General features: G+C 40.5%; 1 protein-coding gene across 9 annotated transcripts in view; it reads right to left on the reverse strand.

Annotated features, from left to right (window-relative positions):
* The window catches only part of LOC109404436 (protein PALS1), a 462,049-nt gene that overhangs the window by 83,755 nt on the left and 357,302 nt on the right, over positions 1–20,992 (reverse strand). For all 9 annotated transcript variants that reach the window (XM_062858449.1, XM_029863218.2, XM_062858454.1 and 6 more), the window contains 3 exons: positions 16,030–16,160; positions 5,240–5,932; positions 4,999–5,120 (listed from right to left, as the gene is read on the reverse strand). In XM_062858449.1, the coding sequence (XP_062714433.1) occupies positions 4,999–5,120; positions 5,240–5,932; positions 16,030–16,160 (946 nt within the window). The remainder of the gene's footprint in view (positions 1–4,998; positions 5,121–5,239; positions 5,933–16,029; positions 16,161–20,992) is intronic.

Genomic DNA, 20,992 nt, shown 5'->3' on the forward strand with positions numbered 1-20,992 from the left:
GTGCCTGATACATGTGCATGGAAAATGAGCAGTTGCAAAAGAAGCTCGTAGTTAATAACTGTGGAAGCGCTCATAGAACACTAAGCTGAGAAGCAGGTTTTGTCCCATCAGTTGTGATGTAACATTAAGAAGAATGAAAAAGAAGAAGCACGTTATAGAATCTGATAGCAGTGAAGAGTGAGCCTGAATGGCGACCTCCGCATAACAATTTTTTACAGGACATTTCATTTTCAGCTTGAGAAAGCACTTGAAAGCACTTGTAGTATTCGGATGACGAATAGGTATATGTAATGACATTGACACTATCAAGTATGCTGCTTTTTGAATACTGTCGAATGTGATAAAAAGTAATCTGAGTGTTCAACATCGATTGCCAAACCCGTTGTAATCCGGTATGATATACTTTTTTTTAGGAGTACAAGTCTATGTAGCTCCACATTACAATCTACAATTAATGCAAAGTGCTCCACTAATGTACTCGGTAGTAAACGTGCAATTTGTAGCAAAGCTTTTACGAGAGCACAAATCATATTATATGGCCATTTGCAACGCCCTCGTGTACACGACGCACTATAACATACCATAGGTGGAATCGTTTTGGGTGTAACAAATTTCATTAAGTACCATCACAAAAGCGTACCATCCAAAGCGTAAAAATAGCTCTCATTTTGAGCCGCCCATCCCCGGCCGACCCAACCCGAAAGCCGGCCAATGCCCATCATACCCACAACAAGTTAAAATGACAGACCCTCCCACACTCCTCTCGGAACCAACAGCAGGTTAACACTATCATTTCGTGGTACGGTACCGCATTTCAGAAATGAATAAAAGATTCCCCGAACATCATCAACCGACGACAGACAGGAAATAAACATCAACAAGCCGGAAACTGTATCTTACCTGTATGCTCTCTGCCGCTAGTGCTGGCACTGCACATATAATAAACATACAGTTTCACTCTTTGGTTGGATTGTATGCTTCACTATGTGTAGTGACTCGCTTTGACAGTCGGTGTTACCGCACCAGAACATATAGATAGATATCGTTCGTCAATAGCTACAATTTCGCAGGTGCAGTGTTATGGCATGCCGTCATGGATTTTTTTATATTTTATCATTTTTATTATTTATACAAAACGCAAGTATGAATGAAACTAAATTATATATCAATTTTGTTCGGTTTTTTGGGGAACAACACGTTATATAGCATAATATCCCATCCACACCAATTCTGTTATAAAACCTCGCAAGAACTTTTTGATATTTTTTTATGCGGTACGGGAATGGTCACGGTAAATGCTGGATATGTTGCGCAATTCAGATCCCATTGTGATCCACTAGCTTCTGCTCAGCAACTTCCATCTCTACCTCCGCGTGGCACCGGCTGGAATCTACGAGCAACCTTAGGGAAGATCGGGTAACCAACCCCGGTGGGAACTTTGGTCGTAGGCTGACAGGGTAGGGGGTTTTGCTTCTGCAAACCTGACCATCTGTTCTCCAGGAAGAGCGGCTCACAACGGCGTCTGATTCCCATGTTAGGTTCAGCTGATCAACGTTCGAGTGCCAGGGAAGGACTCTAAGCTAAACTGTGCACTATGGTTCTCCGGAAAGTAGGAGGTTTGTGTCAGGCCCTACGAGCCAGCGTTAAAAAACCATTGTAACAGAAAATCATCAACATAATAATATGAACAGATACCAACAGTAGCCTCCCCAGCGAACAAAAAGGACTTGTGATTGGAAACCCGGTACGTGGAACTGCCGATCTCTCAACTTCATTCGGAGCTCCCTCTTACTCGCCGATCTACTGAAAACCGCGGGTTCGGTATCGTAGCGCTGCAGGAGGTGTGTTGCAGGCCCGGATTAAGGATTGTGGGGGCCCGGGGCCCGAGCGGTTGTGAAGGCCTTTCGGAAGTACAAATGCGATGAGCAATACAGTTTTTCTTTGTTTTTGAGTAATAGTTGAACCAAAAATGGTTTTTATGGGGGCCCCTAAAATGTGGTGGCCCGGGGCCCTGGCCCCCCGGCCCCCCTTAGATCCGGCCCTGTGTGTTGGATAGGATCCATGGTGCTAACGTTTAGAGGTAATCATACCACCTACCAAAGATGCGGCAATACAAGCGAGCTGGGAACAGCTTTTATCGCGATGGGTGATATGCAGAGGCTCGTGATCGGTTGGTGGCCGATCGACGAAAGAATGTGTAGGATAAGGATCAAGGGCCGATTCTTCAACTTCAGCATATCAAACAGACGAAAGGGAACGGTGTACGACTCATTGATTTTGCCGCCTCCAAAAACATGGGCACATGTAGCACCTTTTTCCAACACAGTCCCCCTTATCGTTACACCTGGAGATTACCACAGCAGACGGCATCACAAATCGACCACGTTCTGATTGACGGACGGCACTTCTCCGACATTATTGCTGCCAGGACCTATCGTGGTGCCAACATCGACTCTGACCACTACCTAGTAGTCAAACTGCGCCCAAAACACTCCGTCATCATGAATGTACGGTACCGGCGACCGCCTTGTACCTAGAGCGATTAAAATAATCGAATGTCGTCTCTGCATACGTGCAGAGTCTCGAGGCCGCGTTGCCAGACGATGGCGAGCTCGATGAGGCTTCTCTAGAAGACTGCTGGAGTACAGTGAAAGCAGCCATCAACGATGCAGCCGAGAGCACCATCGAGGACGTGGAATCGACGGAATGAATGGTTCGACGAGCAGTGCAGAACAGTTTTGGAGGAGAAGAACGTAACGCGGGCGGTAATGCTGCAGCAAGGGACTCGACAGAACGTGGAACATTACAAACAGAAGCGAAAACAGTAGGTCCACCTCTTTCGGGAGAAAAAGCGCCGCCTAGAAGAAATGGAGTGTGAAGAAATGGAATTGCTGTGTCGTTCCCAAGAAACATGGAAGTTCTACCAGAAGTTCAACGCATCCCGCAACGGCTTCGTACCGCGAGCCAAAATCTGCAGGGATAAGGACTGAGGCCTCTTGACGGACGGACGTGAGGTTATCGAAAGGTGGAAGCAGCACCTCGATCAGCACCTGAATGGCGTGGAGATCGTTGGCACGGGAGACGACGATAATGGAGGAAACGATGACGCCAGTGCAGTGGAGGACAGAAATGAACCAACTTCCACGCTGAGGTAAGTTAAGGATGCAATTCATCACGCTGTTTTGATCTCACCAAGATGGGCCCAGAAGTGTTGACCACCTGTCTGCACCGGTTGAATGTCAGGATCTGGGAAACCGAACAGCTACCGGAAGAGTGGAAGATAGGGGTAATCTACCCCATTCACAAGAAAAGCGACCATTTGGAATATGAGTGCTATCCCAGATCATCTTTCGTCGTCTGTCACCTAAAATGAATGAGTTCGTGGGAAGTTATCAAGCCGGCTCCATGGACGGCCGGTCGACCACGGACCAGATTTTCACCGTACGGTAAATCCTTCAGAAATGCCGCGAATATTAGGTTCGGACGCATCACCTGTTCATCGACTTCAGAGCGGCATACTAGAGTATCCATCGCACAGAGCTATGGAGAATCATGGACGAAAACGGCTTTCCTGGGAAGCTGACTAGACTGATTAAAAAAAAGGATGGACGTTGCACTGCGTTAAGATTTCAGGTGAACTATCCAGTTCATTCGAATCTCGCCGGAGACTGCGACAAGGTGATGGACTCTCATGCCATACTTCGCTCTGAAAGGTGTGATGCGACGAGCCGGGCTCAATAGCCGTGGAACGATTTCCGCAAAATCCGGTCAATTTGTGTGCTTTGCGGACGACATGGACATTATCGCTAGTACATTTGGAACGATGGCAGAGCTGTACACCCGCCTGAAACGCGAAGCAGCAAAGGTCGGACTGGTGGTGAATGCCTCAAAAACAAAGTACATGATGGTAGGCGGAAAGGAACAAGACCTGATCCGTCTGGGTTGTAATGTTACGATAGACGTCGAGGTGGTGGAGGAATTCGTCTTCTTCAGATCCTTGCTGACGGCTGACAACAACGTGAGTCGTGAAACTCGAAGGCACATCATCAGTGGAAGTCGTGCCTACTACCGGATCAAGAAGAAGATAAGGTCTAAAAAGATTCACCCACGCTTCAAATGCACCATGTACAAAACGCTAATAAGATCGGTGGTCTTGTACGGACACGAGACATGGGCCATGCTCGAGGAGGACCTGCAAGCACTCGAAGTTTTCGGTGCGTGGCGAAAAGGGATGAATCACGAGCTCGCTGCACTTCACGGCGAACCCAGCATCCCGAAGCTGGGTAAGACCTGTTGAGCAAATAAATGTATGTATCTATGGACCGTTTCATTATTTCATAGAGCAGTTTATGAAATTCTGGATTTTTTTTGGTAAATGTTCCGAAAAGAAGAGATTATCCAACAGTTTTTTATGGACTCAAATGACTACTAGGAAATCATAACTTGGTACTTGGAAAAGTTATCAAAAGAGCATTTGGAAATTTTTCATGGATCACTCGGTAATTTTAGCAATATTTTTCTTTTTATTATCAGGATGCATATAATAGTTTATGACTGAAACAGCCATAAAGATTGTACATTTTTCGAAACATATTTTATCCTCTATGAGAAAGTAACATAGTCCAAGCAAATGATTTTGAAAAATGCATTGAGAAACTCTGTCACATTATAATCGGAATTTCGCATTCGGTCGTTGGAACACGTGTTTGCTTGTACCCATTTGAAGAACCAAATAGTATGGTGTAGTTGCATGTTAAGCATTGCAGATTTGTGGATACAAATATAAACCATTTTCACAAAAACACCGTACTGTTTTGTCGTATTTATTTCTGTACACGTTTCCCTGATAGCAATGACCCACTTTTCCCCACGAAGCAGCGCCAAAAGGCACTTGTTTGAAATGTTACAGAATTTCCCATCATGTAAGCTGACAGCAGCGAAGATATGCCCCTAGTTAAGGTAGCTACGGAAGCATTCCCACACTCTGTGGTGACTTACCGATTCTCCTGTCGCAGACTCTGGTCGCCTAGCAGAACTTCGGTGCCTCCCCGTGATATGTTGCTGTTCGTTTCATACGATTCTTCCTGTAGTTCGAGTTCTCCTTCGGATAGTGTGGCCAGCTATGGGGAAGCACGAGGAAAGTGGATGAGAAATGGGGTAAAATTAGACATCTGGTACCCAATTGCACGTGGTTGTTATGGATGAATGTGTTAGACATAAAAGGGGGCAATTAGATTACCTCTCGTTTGGGACCGTGACCATTTGCGATAATCGGATTGGTTAGATTACTGTAGTAACTATTACAAGAACTGTTACCAGCACCAGTTTTACTAATATTGCTATTGATGTTGTTGTTTATTAGACTATGGTTCACGTTAATAATGTTGTTGTTGATGGAGTTATTGTTGTTATTGAGATTGAATTGTTGTTCGTTAGATTTGGGTGTGGCCGTAGATGAAGTAGCTCTAAAAGTAGACGATGATGCTACGCTTGGTGTCACAATGCTAGTAGATACAGAAGATAGATTATTTTGCTGGCGAGATGTCGACGGTGGAACATTCGAATATAAACTGGTGTTGGAGGATTGAGGTGCAGTTGATTGAATTTGATTAGTGTTTGGCTTTGCGCCAGCATTGATCACATTTTGAGCACTTTTTATGGCAGCCGACCCAGCCACCGGATTAGTTGCAGTCGTAGTGGCGGTAGGTGGTACATTACCTATCGGTTTGGCTGTATTATTGTTATTTGTTGCAACTTGTTGTGAGCTGGATCCAGCCGAATAGTTGGTTTTTGTTCCCGCTGTCACCGTAGTGCTAGTATTGGTCACGGAGACGGTGTTGTTCGATAGTGACGTTACGTATATTGGCGAGGCTTCCTTGAGAAAACTCAAATCTTGCGTTGTACCGCCTTTGGCTTGACTCTGTTGGTTGAGCTGCAAGAAAAAAAAATAGGAGTAGTGTTCATTAGTTAAACTGTTATGAATCTTCAGTCTAGTGGTGAATTCATTTCGAATGTTGAATTTAAAACAATAATGAGAAGAAAAAAAATCATGAAATCAAATAGGGATAATAGTACATCTTCAAAATTCTATTTTATTACTATCAATGTATAAATTCACTTTATTCTTTATTTTTCTTGGCGTAACGTGCCAAGAATCTGCTTCTCAGCTAAAAGCTGGCTAAAAATAGTTAAATCGTAACTATTTTTAGCCCAATTTGGAATTATAAATCCTTAAGAAATATTGGCATAGGGGAACGTGGTCTAAAACGTGGTCTAAACGATCGGGTAAAATGGCCAAAACATAAAATCATTCCTGATTGTGATTTGATAATCACTTTAGGTGAAGAGTGTCAAAATATATTAAGGAGGCCAGGCAGGTAAACTCACAGAAATTATTCCCAATGAAAATAGGCAACTTCCTGTTGTTTTTAGCTTGCATTTGTGGATTTCTGATGATTTTGTAATCAGCTGTGTGTTTCTAAGAAGATTGAGAAACACATGGAGGCGCATGGTTGCTGTTGCCTATGCTGCCCATGTTAAGTGGGATTCTGTCACATTCGCCCGAAAACCATTCGCCCGAATCACAAACGCCCGAATGACAAACTCCCGAATTCCAATCGCCCGAATAGACCATTCGCCCGAAAAGACCATTCGCCCGAAAAGACCATTCGCCCGAAAAGACCATTCAACCGAATGACCATTCGCCCGAAAGACCATTCGCCCGAAAGTCATCCGCCAATTCCATGCAATTTCTTTGAACAAGTTTTTTTTTCTGGTTTGTCATGATGAAAGTTTAAGGACAGACGCATGGTGTACTTAGTATCCGACCAATCGCAAGAACAGCTGGATTAGTGCCAATAATAATCGTATTAGCTTAGTTTGGAAGAACAGCCTATGTTTTGAAGAAGGCCTAATTTCTTGTGAAAATATTACATAATAGATCAATAATTGTTATAGCATGGTTGATCGAGAGGATAACGCAAAAGTTCAGCGCAGAGTAGTCAGCACTTTGAAGTTAATAGTGTTCACAACTGATCTACTCGGAATAACTACGTTTCGTTAAAATGAACAATAGTTCATAAGAATTAAAACGTGTGAGCTAACGGATGCAGAAAAAAGCATCAAAATGGCGAGAATGCAGCATTCTTATTTGAATAAGCTGTTCTTTTGAATCCAGAAGTTGTGAAAAATAAAACGTCAAGGTTCCCCATAAAATAACAAATTAAAAGAACAGCCCACGATTGAAAGAAGAGAGAATTTCTGGTACAAATGACATCAAATTGAATTTAATTTCCTTGAAGATAGAACTAGAAAGAAAAATCTATTAACAAAAGAAGGGACAATTCCAATAAATGTTTCCACAGCTATATTGCTGAAAATGTTTATAACAGTATAAGTCTTGTATCAGACTATGTTCAAAGAAAGCAATACGCGTGGACGACGCCTTAATTGATTTCAGAAAAGTATTATTATGATTATTATGGTTTTCGGGCGAGTGGTCTTTCGGATGAATGGTATTTTCGGGCGAATGGTATTTCGGGCGAATGGTCTTTTCACGAATGGTCTATTCGGGCGGATGACTTTCGGGCGTTTGTCATTCGGGCATTTGGAATTCGGGCGAATGGTTTTCGGGCGAATGTGACAGAACCGTTAAGTGGTATCTCACCGTCACCATATAATGGCAGATGGCCTTGATGCATCACTTCCGTTTTACGAAACAACTTTCAAAAACGCTACAAATTGATGAAAATGCATCAGACAATGTTTCCGCATAAGTATCAAATAAATAAAAATATTGTTTAGATATCAACACTTTCAATGCCTTACAAATCAGATTGTTTATCATTGAAAACGACGAATGTTTGAAAAATGGCCTCTTACCCTATAATATTACAAATATTACTCTGGATATCCATCATAGAGCTTTGGTGTCTTTATAGAAGTGTCTTGTAAGAGTTTTTGCTAAAAGCTGGTTACAAAATATTTGATCTAGATAAGTTGCAACTGATTTAGATCAGTTTTAGATTTCTTTAGAAGCGTCATAGAAGAAAACTTTTTTCGGCAAAGTTGTTCATTCTACTATTTTTGACATTTCTTTCGAAGCACTTATACTCTATATTGCACACAAAATGCACAAAGGGTCACTTTACTGAAAAATTCGAAAAAATTGATTTTGATCAATATTTCTAAGTAAATAAAATCGATTTTTTTTCCATTACAAAAAATTCTTTTAATCGCGAAAATTAGAGGTTTTTCTTATTAAAATAACAAAAAAAAAAAAAACTGAAAATTGGCAATTGAGATCAATATCTTGAACTCCAAACATGGTGTAAAGCAATTGTTCGATTGTTTTTTAATGTAATATTTTTTTTCAATCTTCAATCACTTAACCTAATTCACTGCGTGAGCGATTCCAATTGGAAGCTGTACATACACTTTGTACAGCGCCTAAATGTATTCTATTTTAATTGTACTATATCGTACTGGTTGCCGTTGCGCTGCTTTTCATTCTCTACCTTATGGTAGAATGATGAGCACAAGGATGTTGATGTTTGGCTGTTGGTTGTTCCTGTTTCCAGTCCGATTGGGGGTCAATTATGGGTTGCCGTTCGCCGATGTCCAAGTATCGGGGTCATTTGAGCCATGGGCTCAGAAGAGGGTCAGTGTCAGCTGCTTTCAGGGCAACTGACGTAAATGCCGGGGCTGGGATCGAACCCATGACCATCTGCTTATGAAGCAAACGTGTAGCCACTACACCACGGGCCCCGTCTTAATGTAACATGCCTGGATAATTACTGTGATGAAGCACAATTGTAATAAAAATGGTTTGGCGCTGCTCAGATCAACATATTCCATATGAATGTACACTCCCGATCAAAAATTTGGGGTCACCTCCTCAAAAACATATCATTTTTTTAGGCCCATATCTCCGCCAATTTACGTCCGATTTCAAAACCCTACGTCTCATTTAAAAGATAATAAGTCAAAGTAACTTTGAACGTGATTTAGATGAAACTTTTACAAAAATATTTGAATGTAAACTCAACCCAAATTTGCAAAATTTTCTAAAAAATGCATATAAACTTACCTGCTTAGTGATTTGTAAATATCTTTGTCATCTTCCATTCAATTTTAATTCTTCTTGGCTTATTTGAAACATAATGAATGGTACTTACTGCATAGACATTGAACCACACATATTTGTTAAAATTTACATACTAAAACTTAACGTAAAATTACCTCAATTTTTGAAATGTAGTGAAATGTATTAATTTTACATAACAGTTTTATGTATAAAAATCGTTGAATACGTTAAATTAAAGACATCAAACGTAAATTTAGTTAATTGTCTTCCAAATGAGCCAAAAAGAATTAAAATTGAACTATAGATGACGAAGATATCACCACATCACTTTTCCATGTTTTACGAAGGTGACCCTAAACTTTTGGCTGATACATCATATTGAGGGGTGACCCCAAACTTTTGGTCGATGACATCAAGAGTCAATTTACTTAATAACGTTTTTCCTGGATTTTTAGCCAAGCTCGGTAAAAAGCAGTCGAAAGCTTATAGAAAATAGGTTATATTACCGCTCTCATCTTAAAATTTGGTCTACCCAATTTCCAGCGACACTGCCGTAAGTTTATATTAATTTTTTTTTTTTGAAATTTTTGCAACTTTGGGTTGAGTTTACATACAAATATTTTTGTAAAAGTTACATCTAAATCACGTTCAAAGTTACTTTGACTTATTATCTTTTGAATGAGACCAAGGGTTTGGAAATCGGACAGAAATTGGCAGAGATATGAGCCTAAAAAAATGACATGTTTTTGAGGAGGTGACCCTAAACTTTTGATCGGGAGTGTACATCAAGATTTTTATTGAGAGAGACCTCAAGTAATAATATTGTTGTATCTTTGTACCTATATACTCATATAATAGCGAAAGGTGGTCGAAACTAATTTTACGTGTTCGACTATCTATGAACATATGCCTGATAAATGTAGCGAGAGAACAATGGGACATATTTAGATTTTTTTGCTACAGTTCGCAGTTTGAAATTATGGTAAAATATGTTATACATATACTGATAATTTAATAGATTTAACCTGTGTTTTTATGAATATATGCGCAATAACTGATATTAAGTAAATCAGTAATAATTTTGAAGTTTACATACAATTATTTTGTATTTATTAAAAAGAATTAAAAACAAGTAGGGTCCAAATCAATAAAAAATGATTCATACCAGTGTATAACAAAATCACCGAGTTACCCCACTTTTCTTTCCCCACAGTATCGTACTAGTGGTATTGACATGTTTTGGTCAAAAAAAATAGCTGCCTCCGCCTGCTGCTTCATGAGTTATCAAATAAATTGTAAATCACCTTTTTTTGTTATTTTAATAGGAAACACCTCTAATTTCCTTATTATAAAGATTTTTGTTATGGAATAATATTTTTCTTATAATTTTTTGCTAACCTGATGTTCGAATTTTTTTCGTTTTTTTTAGTTTGACAATATTGATCAAAACCGTTTTTTTTCGACTTTTTCAGTAAAGTGGCCCACTGTGCCTTTCGTGTGCATTATAGAGTATAAGTGTCTTCGGAAGAAATGTCAGAAATAGCAGAATGAACAACTTTGTTGAAGAAAGTTTTTTCCCTGGAATCTTGACATTGGTCAATAATTTATAGTTCATGTCTTCGGCAGAGTTGTTAATCAATACTTACAAAAGTCAATGTATGTACATATGTTTGTATGTTTATATGACACATTCCACTGTTTCTGAACGTCATTGAACGATATCTCCGGGCTATCGCTGTTGATTTTGATTCTTTTTGCACCAAAATGAAGAAATTTACTTATATTCTTCTGATAGTACCTGAAACTTACAAAACTGCTTCTAGAAAATAGCATATTTCTTGGCGTTCGGTCAGAATTCGTCATTTTTTACAATGGTGTCCCGCTACGCTGTATTTCTTGATTTTATTTGAAGTACAAAGGTCCAATTCCCAATTGGAAAGCATAAAATGAATCTTCTATTCAAATCTGATCGTTTGATATGATGCATGTATTTAACAACATAAACATTTTTGGAAGCAAAAGTTTGATTTTCGTGCAAAACGTAACGCGTGGAATGTGGCATATGCTTGTATGATTGCATGTTTGTCTAATTGTATGTTTATATGTGTGTATGTATGATTGATTATATGTATTTATGCAGCCATCACATAGAAAAACGATATAGTGCAACTCTGATTGTCGTGAAACGTGGTGGGTTCGCAGTTCTTCGAAAATAATTAGACACGTATTTTTTTATTTCGTCATTAGGGTGACCAATTTTCAGATAGGTTGATCCTAAAAATCAAAGTTTTTAAAAACTGAAAATTTTCAAAAAGTCATAAGTTTTGAACCGATTTTAAACTTCTTTTTTTTTTTAAAGCTATTGAATTATAGTTTTCAGGAAAAATACGGTGAATTAGCCAAATTGTGTTTTTGTGCAAAAAATATGCAATAATATAAGCTTTTTTACGTTTTCAAGGTCTCAGGACCAAAGGGGTGCCCTGGTTTTATATTTTATTAGAAAATTCAGGAAATTTGGCGTAACATATTAAAAAATCAGAGATGTACGTTTTTTTAGTTTTTGAGATATGATTTTTTGAATTTTGAAATCCAAGATGGTGGCCACGGAATGGTAATTTGAGCTATGATACCATGCAGTATGCGTATCTAACGATCGGGCTTGATCAGTAAAAGGGTTGGTCCAGGAACTTTTCGTAGGAAATTTCCTTGACTTCTTTAACCTTCCGTTACTCGCGCGGTTGGCCACCACCGCTAGCACCATGCCAATGCTGAACATATAAAGCGACATTTTTTCAACGTGTTGTATTGCAGACTACATCCCAAATTGGACTATCACACTTTTTATGGTACGCCTAAAAAGTGTGATAAAAGTGCACATTTGCCTCGGATCGTCTCGACGTCTTCGGGGCACTTATTCCTCCATTTACAAGGAATAAGTGCACCGAAGACCTCAATTCGATCCGACGTATCCCTGCGCTGTAATCACACTTTGAAGGTGTGTGCACACTATTGTGTCAGTCCAATTTGGGGTGCAGTCAGCAATACAAAATACAACAGCGCGATCGCTTGAGGTTTAAGGCGAAACTGGATCCATTTCCTCATTTTTTGGTTTTTGATTTTTTATAAAATAACGAAGCACTTTTTTCAAAAACGGGTTTCGTGCACTTATAGAGTATGGATCAGGGTATCTCCTGATTGTTTTTCGTGGTGGAAAATGTTTTTCGTTTTTTCAAAAACCATTTTTAAACAAAATTTCACAATAAAATGGTTTCTGCAAAAATGGAAAACATTTTCCACCTCAAAAAAAAAAAAAAAAAATCAGAAGATACCTTGATCTATACTCTACATGCGCACGAAAACCGATTTTGAAAGTATTGCTTCGTTATTTAATAAAAAATCAAAAACCAAAAAAAGAGGAAATGCTTCCAGTTTCGCCTTAAGTATAAAGTTTCTTCATGTATGACATACATACACTTGGAAAATGGTTATATGCTAAGAAAGCTCCCAGTTTATAACCGTGGAAGTGTTCGTACAGGTCTGTGGAACGACGAAACGCCAAGAAGAAGAAGAAGTATAAAAAGATTGAGAAGTATTAATACTATTATGATTACGACAAATGCAGTCAGTGATAAAATAAGATATCAGACAAAACTAGATTCTCCACAATTAATCCAATTGACATGTATTGAAAATAAAGGAAAACGAAGAAGATACATACATTATGTTGCTTTTGATTGTAACAACTTCTTATCATCGCGATCGCACGTATCAATAGTTCTGTTTAGGGAATAATTAATCAAGAAAGATTACTTTACTGTACATTCTCGCCGTGGACAAAGCAAAACCAGGGACTCCAAATCCCTTTTCCTTTGCACATCGTTGTTGTTGTAATCGTTGTCGTCGTCGTCGTTCACACAGCGCAAGAAAGCCGCTAATATACTTGTCTGTAACCTCTCATTATGTCTAGACAATTGAAGACCGAGGTTTATGAATACATTATCACGAGAGTGTCGTTCGTTTGTTCGTTCGTTCGTTACACGCGGGCACTTAAGATAAGTGGAGTGCACCGAACGGTCGAACGTTGAGCCTAGTGTGCTAATCCAACGCGCTTCCAAGGCGTGGTGCTGAGGGGAGTGGGGAAAGGCGCACCCATCCTAGGTAGAGAAATTTTAATGTTATTCTTCTTAATTCTGGAAATGCATCGCAGATGGAATTGCGATTTCCGGTTTTGTGATATACGAGCACGTCCATACTTATTTGATGACTAACTGATCATTTTGCATTCGTTTACCATGTGGCAGACAAAAATGCTCTGTTCCTAGAGAAGTCATGGTTATTTGAATTATAAAAAGTTCCTGAACTTAACCAGAATCGAACTCAGAAACTCTATAGCAGAGAGAATATGTACAATTAAAGGCCCTGAAATGTTAATGTCGAAAATAAATGTAATGAAAGGCATTTTGCATCAATTTCCCCTGCAAACGCGGGATAATACCATACGGTGCACTAGATGACTCCCACCGATGTGGAGTGCATCAAGCATAGGGCATTGTCTTTCTAAATATGTAGGAAGTAAGGATGGAACAAAACGCTTGAGGGCGAACGTGTTCTGATTCAAACCGCATATACTAGATATATGGGCTCAAGCTTCCGTTAACACGAAATGTATTAAAATTATCGAAATCAGAGAAGCTATTTATCTTATTAATTCGTTATTCCTACAATTTTGCAGCTATTTGGTTAACACTTTAAGTGAGTAATAATAGCATTACTTGCAAATTCCATTCAAGGAGAATAATTTGGATGAACTGTTGGAAAAAAACTTTAGAGTTCGTGGAAAGTTTTTCCGAATAGTAGTAAATTTTCAATTACTTCAATTGGTATTGTCGAATTTCCCATTTTTTATTCTAATATATCTCAAAAGTTTATTTTTTACCAAAAGCTGGAAGTTATGATTGATAAAGCCTAGGTCCAGCGTAATTCAAGGAATAGAATAGTCCGCATTTAAGTCCTTAGCTTCCTAGTCAGCAACCCCAACCCTTACTTGCACAGGTTAGGAGCGCCTCGTCTGAGTGATGGTCCCCATCCCCTATGGCCAAACCAGCCAAAGCGAGGTCGCCCCGGTAACGAACGATGAGCTGATTGCAATAACGAAACCGCTCCGAGGTTCTGGCAGTATCCCGTCAGTAGCCATCAAGACGGCCATCGAGACTAGCTCTGACATGTTCAGAATGGCTGTGCAGATGTGTCTAGACAGAGGCGAATTTCCGGAGAGGTGGAAAGGCAAAGATAGGTTCTACTGCCCAAACCCGGAAAGCCACCTGGAGACCCGTGTCGGCATACATACCCATCTGCTTTCTGGACAACACCGCGAAACTGTTGGAACGGGTCATTCTTCCGAGGCTGGTGGTGTATACCGAGAAACCCGATGACCTCTCGGATAACAACTTCGGCTTCCGGAAGGGTCGTTCGACGGTGGATGCTATTAGGGCTGTAACCAAAATGGCCAAGATAGCGCTCCAAAAGAAGCGAACAGGAATCCGCTATCGCGTGGTCGTTACGCTGGACGTAAAGAATGCGATCAACTTCAGCTGGACCGCCATCGTGTGCGCCGTACACCATCTAGGAGTTCCGTTTACCCTATGCCGGATACTGGATAGCTACTTCCAGAATAGGGTGCTAATCTATGAAACCGAGGAAGGCAAGAGGAGCTACAACATCACCGCGGGGTTACCTAAGTGGCCCATCCTGGGTCCGGTGCTGTGGAACGCGGCATATGATGGCGTGTTGAGGCTGAAACTTCCACCGGGCGTAAAGCTGGTCGGCTTTGCTGATGATATTACCCTTGTGATATACGGCATGTCGATAGAAGAAGCTTCGTGGAGCAAAGGTCGAATATGCAGCAGATATGCGGTAGAGACATTACTCCGAACAATGTTGTTGAAAGTATGTGTACGGGGGCGGACAAGTGGGATTCCGTTACTTTCACGGCCTTCCAAATCGTACTTGAACTACAGAGAAAATGGCGGGCCGACCAACAGCAAGTTGAGTTGAACTATTCCCTTCCTCATCCGGGAACTTGTGTCCAACGTCCAAAGTCTACAGTACTAGCTAGGACCCTAACTTCCAGCGGAGAGAGGACAACTTAAGGCGGTAGCTGGTGGAACGCTTACCAAGCGGAAGCAGAACTACGAAAAACACCTAAATAGTGCGGAGAATGCAGACTTGGAGAACAAAGACAGTGGAAGAAATCACTACGTCAGTATAGCAGGGAGGAACAGCCAGTCAATCTCCACGTTGCGGGAAGTTATGGATTCTCGAATAAGTGTAATCCTTTTCATACCTTTTGATCCATCTTTTGCTTATCCTTGGACAGATACGCGTATTTCGACTACCACTTGTAATCTTCCTCAGTGTCAGTTATCCACTATTATGGATGATATCCAGCAGCTCAAGAACAATAAGGCAGCTGAAAAGGATGATATCGGAGCTGAACTCATTAAGATGGGCCCAGAAAAGTTGGCCATCTACCAGAATCGGCTAATAATCCGGAATTGGAAGACCGAACAGCTACCAGAGGAGTGGAAGGCAGGGGTCTTTTGCCTTATGTTCAAGAAAAGTGACAAGTTGGAGAGTGAGAACTTCCGAGTAATCATAATTCTGAAGGTCATTTAGGAAGTTAATTTTTGAGCAATTGTCTTAATTTTTTGTACATCTGTAGTGTACAAAATTCAAGTCAGTTGGTTTATAACTGACTGAGTTATAGCGAAAAGTGCCCAAAATACCATACACTGACCAATTGGTTCGGCGCTCTATGGGTCTTATTCTTATCATTCCAAGTACGCAAATACATATTTCATCGTAGCTCACAGCCTCTTCAATCTGATCCGCATATTATTCAAAAACAACTCTATTCCATTGTTCTACGTAAAACATCAACTCACCTTTATAGACAGTTGCGACATGTCAACCGGAGTGATCCGCTTGAGAGCCGACAGGCGTTGCAGTCTTTCCCTAGCTTGCTGTTCAACCGCGATGACGAATGCATCTTGAACTGCATTTCCCAACTCACCAGCTGAAATGAGAACAGAAAAAAAAGCAAAAGAGAGTAAAGATTAGCTATAGGTAAAAAAGAAGCAACGAGAAAAACAGCTTTCACAAATGAACCGAAAGTAGACGACACCACGTATGTTCCACACGTGCAGGTGGATGGACAACGTCCATAAATCGCTTAAGTTTCGCACTTTGCAGTGAATCTCAGCGGGGAAACATAATCGAATGAATCACATTTCTCATTGTCTCCAGCCAAGTTCAGTTCTCACGAGAAAACACAAACGCTTCTTCTAATTGGCGGCCATATGGAGACGTTCGTAAACCGCTGCATCCGTTGTGCATATGTATCATGTTGACGGGATCCGAACGGTGGAAAACAGATGAGAGTGAAAAACTACTAGACCGGAAAAGAATTATGTGTGTCTTGCATGAATGGCATTTCTCATAATTGTGAATTTGCTGTACAGGTGCAGCTAGATGTTTCAATTGTTTATGTTGATGCCAGTTAGAATTTTTTAAAATTATGCTGTATGTCTCCATTCAAAATGCAAAATATATTCATAAGTTCAGCTCGATGATTTGATGAAATTGGAGGTTCCTCGCTTGCAACATGACGTTCGTTGAGGTCATTTAATCTTGCTTCTCAGTTCAAGGAAGCAAGGATACATACCACCATAATGGAAACAAGGGCAATATGTAATGGTTCTTAGCCATAAAACATTCAATTGAAACAATATTGGTATTGTTGGCCATAAGACTGAACAACATAAAGCAAACACGCGTATAGAGGAGTCTTAAAAGATACTTGATCCTTGATGGATCAACCTAAGGTGGGTAGTATACTGTACTGGGTTGCAAGTCGATTTTTCTAAACAAGCTTTGTCGATACGTTGAAGTGTCCAAATCCACTGTGAAAAAATTAGTGCGATTGGTTGTGTCCCCGTATTCCGCATTGGGATTGACATTTGATTGGAAATTAGTACGAAGTCGAAAATTCAAACGTGCTTTTTGTATTTTTTAAAAGGGGCCCAAGTTGGCCTAAATTCATTTAAGGACACCATTTTAAAGAACATAAAGATTTTATGACTGAAAATGCATCATAACGGTTGTTCAGCTATTGTCTACATCGGGATACATTTACAGCTAATTCCGTTTGAAGGTTGTCGAAGACCATAAAGTGATCCAACGCGTGTGAAAAAAGTTATACGTGAAAGTAGGTCGTTGTGGTAGTATAAAAAAACTTTGCTGCGTGGAACGCCAAAAAAGTCATGGGAAGTGTCCTAGAGAAATCTAAAAGTATCCTGGAAGACTATGCAGATTTTATATATACAAATATTATATTTGGATTCCGACTTTTACTTGCCAAAGAGTTCCTTAAAATTTATCCTATAACCCTTTGGGGCCGGAGGGGTCATATATGACCCCAACATAGAAGCGGCTGTATAAACTCACCCATTCGATCAAACAGAATACTGTCTTCGGCAAAGTTGCTGCAAATTGAGGAAAAAATGGACATATTTGTATTTGAAGCTTCATTGACAACCTAGCACAACCTGAACACCATGTAATTTGGATAAACGGAATAATTCACATACCACTTGATCTAAAAGCTGAGCATGGATGTGGGTAACGTTAATTTGTATTCATTTAACCTTTGCCAAGAATATCAAGGTGATTTATAATTAAGATATCACCGAGAAACACCAATCCAAAACGAACAAGACAATGTCATTTATAGACACTAAAGGGATATTCCAGGTCAGTCAAACTACCTTGCAGTTCAGAACTTCAGGTCTACACTCATAACATTAGCCATATCTGTTATACTCAATAACGTTGCGTAATCAACCGCAGTTACTGGAGTAATCTGAAGTATACTAGTTTTTACAAACCTTAGGGACATTTAGGATCGTCCAAACGGTTCTATAATGAAGTCCTTCAAATCTGAAGCAAAGCAAAGTACACATCGTGATTGACCAGAACAATCGAAGTTGCACAGAGAACCAATGAATGGCGCTTGGGACTATCTACAGACTCTCAATGTGCACAATTCGAGAGTTCAATATTTTTTTTTCTAAACCATAGGGGGATAATCTGCTCAACAGACATCCTAACAGTAAGGTAAGGGTAGTGTAGGTCTAAGGCCGTCTTCTACAACAAAAGTTAAAGCCAGGACTACTCTCTCCTCGTACCCACTAAACCATTCCTATGGTCGCCAAACCCTACGTCTCTCCGGAACCACCAAGAAGGTATTGCTTCAGAGAGAGGTATTGCTTCAGAGAGAGAGTTCAATATTTGAATGTCAATAAGGGACCATCCATTAAGTACCTTCACGGTCCTAGGGGGGAGGAGGGTTTGAGAAAGTGTGACAAGCAATGTATTAAGTATTGGAAAATCCCGTCCGAAGGAGGGAGGGGGGGGGGGGGTTGAAAATTCCCAATTTTAGCGTGACGTACTTAATGGATACTCCCTAACGGCGCCGGCCACGTCCTTACGGTAATCGGGGAAGGGAAAGGGAAGGAATGTTAGTTTGACAACCGTTGTAACTAGAAACCGTGGAATCCACAGCATCCCCACAGTTGTCTCGGGAAGGAGTATTTGTTAGTAGGGCAGGAAGGTGTGGATCTTTGAGCCATCATTGGTAGGTGATATGATCCACTATATATGTAAAAACACACTTCGCGGTTTTCATCACGATTATGAATAGTAAGGTAAGGCACATACGTCAATGGTCATTCAATATTAAACGCGTCGGCATATTGATCGTTTACTAAACCGTGAAAACCGACCTACCCACGAAAATAGTCGCGCGCTTCCGATTTACCACAAGAATGTTTTCAATATTCTCCACTACTTGCCCAGCTACCGTAAAGCTGGAAGTGAAGACAATTTTCATGTCTAACTATTTTGGTCTTGTTGGCGTTGATGGTAAGACCTGCCGCCGAGGAGCGATTGGCAAGATCATCGAGCTTGCTCTGCATATAAGTGCGCCGGTGATAGGAGAGCAACGTCCTCTGCCAATTTGAAGTCATTTAGGTGCTCCAAGGTAGGTAATAGGCTGCCACAGTAGGGCAGTTCAACTTTCAAACATGGTAAAAAATCATAACTCCCGTTTGTTCATTGAGACATTTCGGTGGTGATTTAATGGTGGCCCAAAAGCAAAATAGGCTTATACCTATGGGAATTACTATGGAGAATTTTAAATATTCGATAATCGGGAAAAAATATGTTGAACAAATTCTCATTCGCATGCGCATCCTTATACACGATATCCCATGAGGTGTGCAAGAAGGTAACACGCATATTATGATTGCGTGTCGATCGAGCTGTGGTGTTCGGTCCAACCATGCATGGATGAATAGGTATTGATTAATAACTTTTGTCTTCGTGAGTCGAAACGAGTTGTGATCTTCTGCAACATTCGTCATTGAGATCTGAAGAAGTCAATTTGACTTTGACCCTATGACTTCAACCATGTGTAAATGTTCTTCTGTGCGGAGCAGGGATGGGAACACTCACTTTCAAAGAGTTACACTCACTTGACATTTTCTCAGCTCAGAAGCTTCCAATCAAGAAACAATGTATGGACGACTTTTGCATTGTGGTTTTGTCTAAAACTTTGCCAAATAGAGTAGGGATCGCACACGCATACCAAAGTCGTGACAGAGTTGTAAAAGCGACTCTCCACGAGGTGAGTGCAATTTTCATTCACCTCGTGGAGAGTTGCCTTCGCAGCTCTCTCACGACTTCGGTATGCGTGTGCGACCCCTACTCTATTCGGCAAAGTTTTAGTCAAAACCACAATGCAAAAGTCGTCCATACATCATTTCTTGATTACACGCTTCGGGGCTGAGAAAATATCAAGTGAGTGTAACTCCTTGCAAGTGAGTTTTTCCATCCTTGGTGCGGAGAACCTTTTTAAAAATTCTCCATAGTAATTCCCATATAAACTTATTTTGCTTTTGGGCCACCATTAAATCACCACCGAAATGGCTAAAAAATTGACAGGACTCTAGTTTTGCACCAAGGATTGTAATGGACATGTGGGAGCTTTGAATTTCGAACATGTTTAAACTCTGAATTGCCCTACTGCCACAGCAACCTACGATTTGGTTCACGATCATTCGCACCTGTCGATTACGATGAGGAACAGAAGCGGTGATAGTGTATACTTATGTATGTACATCCTTGTCTCACTCCAGCAACCACCAGGATGTGATCGAAAAAGATACCTGTGAAATCCGCCAATTGCTCCTAACAATCACCCAGCATACTGCACACTCTGAACACACAACCGACTGCTTGGCGCGCCTACTGAGGACTGTATCGGGTGCTTGAGTGGGTAGAGTCTATCATCATAATAACAATGACAGCTGCTGTCTAGGCTGGCCCAAACCATAGGCTGGCCCACACCACACATCTCCCCTCTTCTCTCATGTAAAAAGCAATTGCTAAAAATTGTCAATTATTGAGAAAAAATGCCACATTTTTGCACGGCAACAGACATGCTGAATCATTTAGCAAAAAGTAATCCCTGACATCACATAAAAAATGCTTCAAAGTTCTGCTCAACATGAGACAATACCTATATGATTTTTTTGACATCCTTACACTCCCGATCTTTTGCGAAAGAATTTTTTTTTTTGGCAAAAGGAACACACCATCTTTCTTTACACGGTTTCTCATATCACCACTGTCAAAATAAACATGATATCCTACTTGAAGTTAGGCTACTTCGGTTCATACATCTTTCATGCAGTTGCTATTCCCACGAGAGCAACTGACATCAGTGCAGCCAGACGCTTTGGCGTCATATTTTCGATTCCCTTTTAGTGACAGAAACATCATAATCTA

The sequence above is a fragment of the Aedes albopictus genome, chromosome 3, assembly GCF_035046485.1.
Source record: "Aedes albopictus strain Foshan chromosome 3, AalbF5, whole genome shotgun sequence".
NCBI classification, from domain to species: Eukaryota; Metazoa; Arthropoda; class Insecta; order Diptera; family Culicidae; genus Aedes; species Aedes albopictus.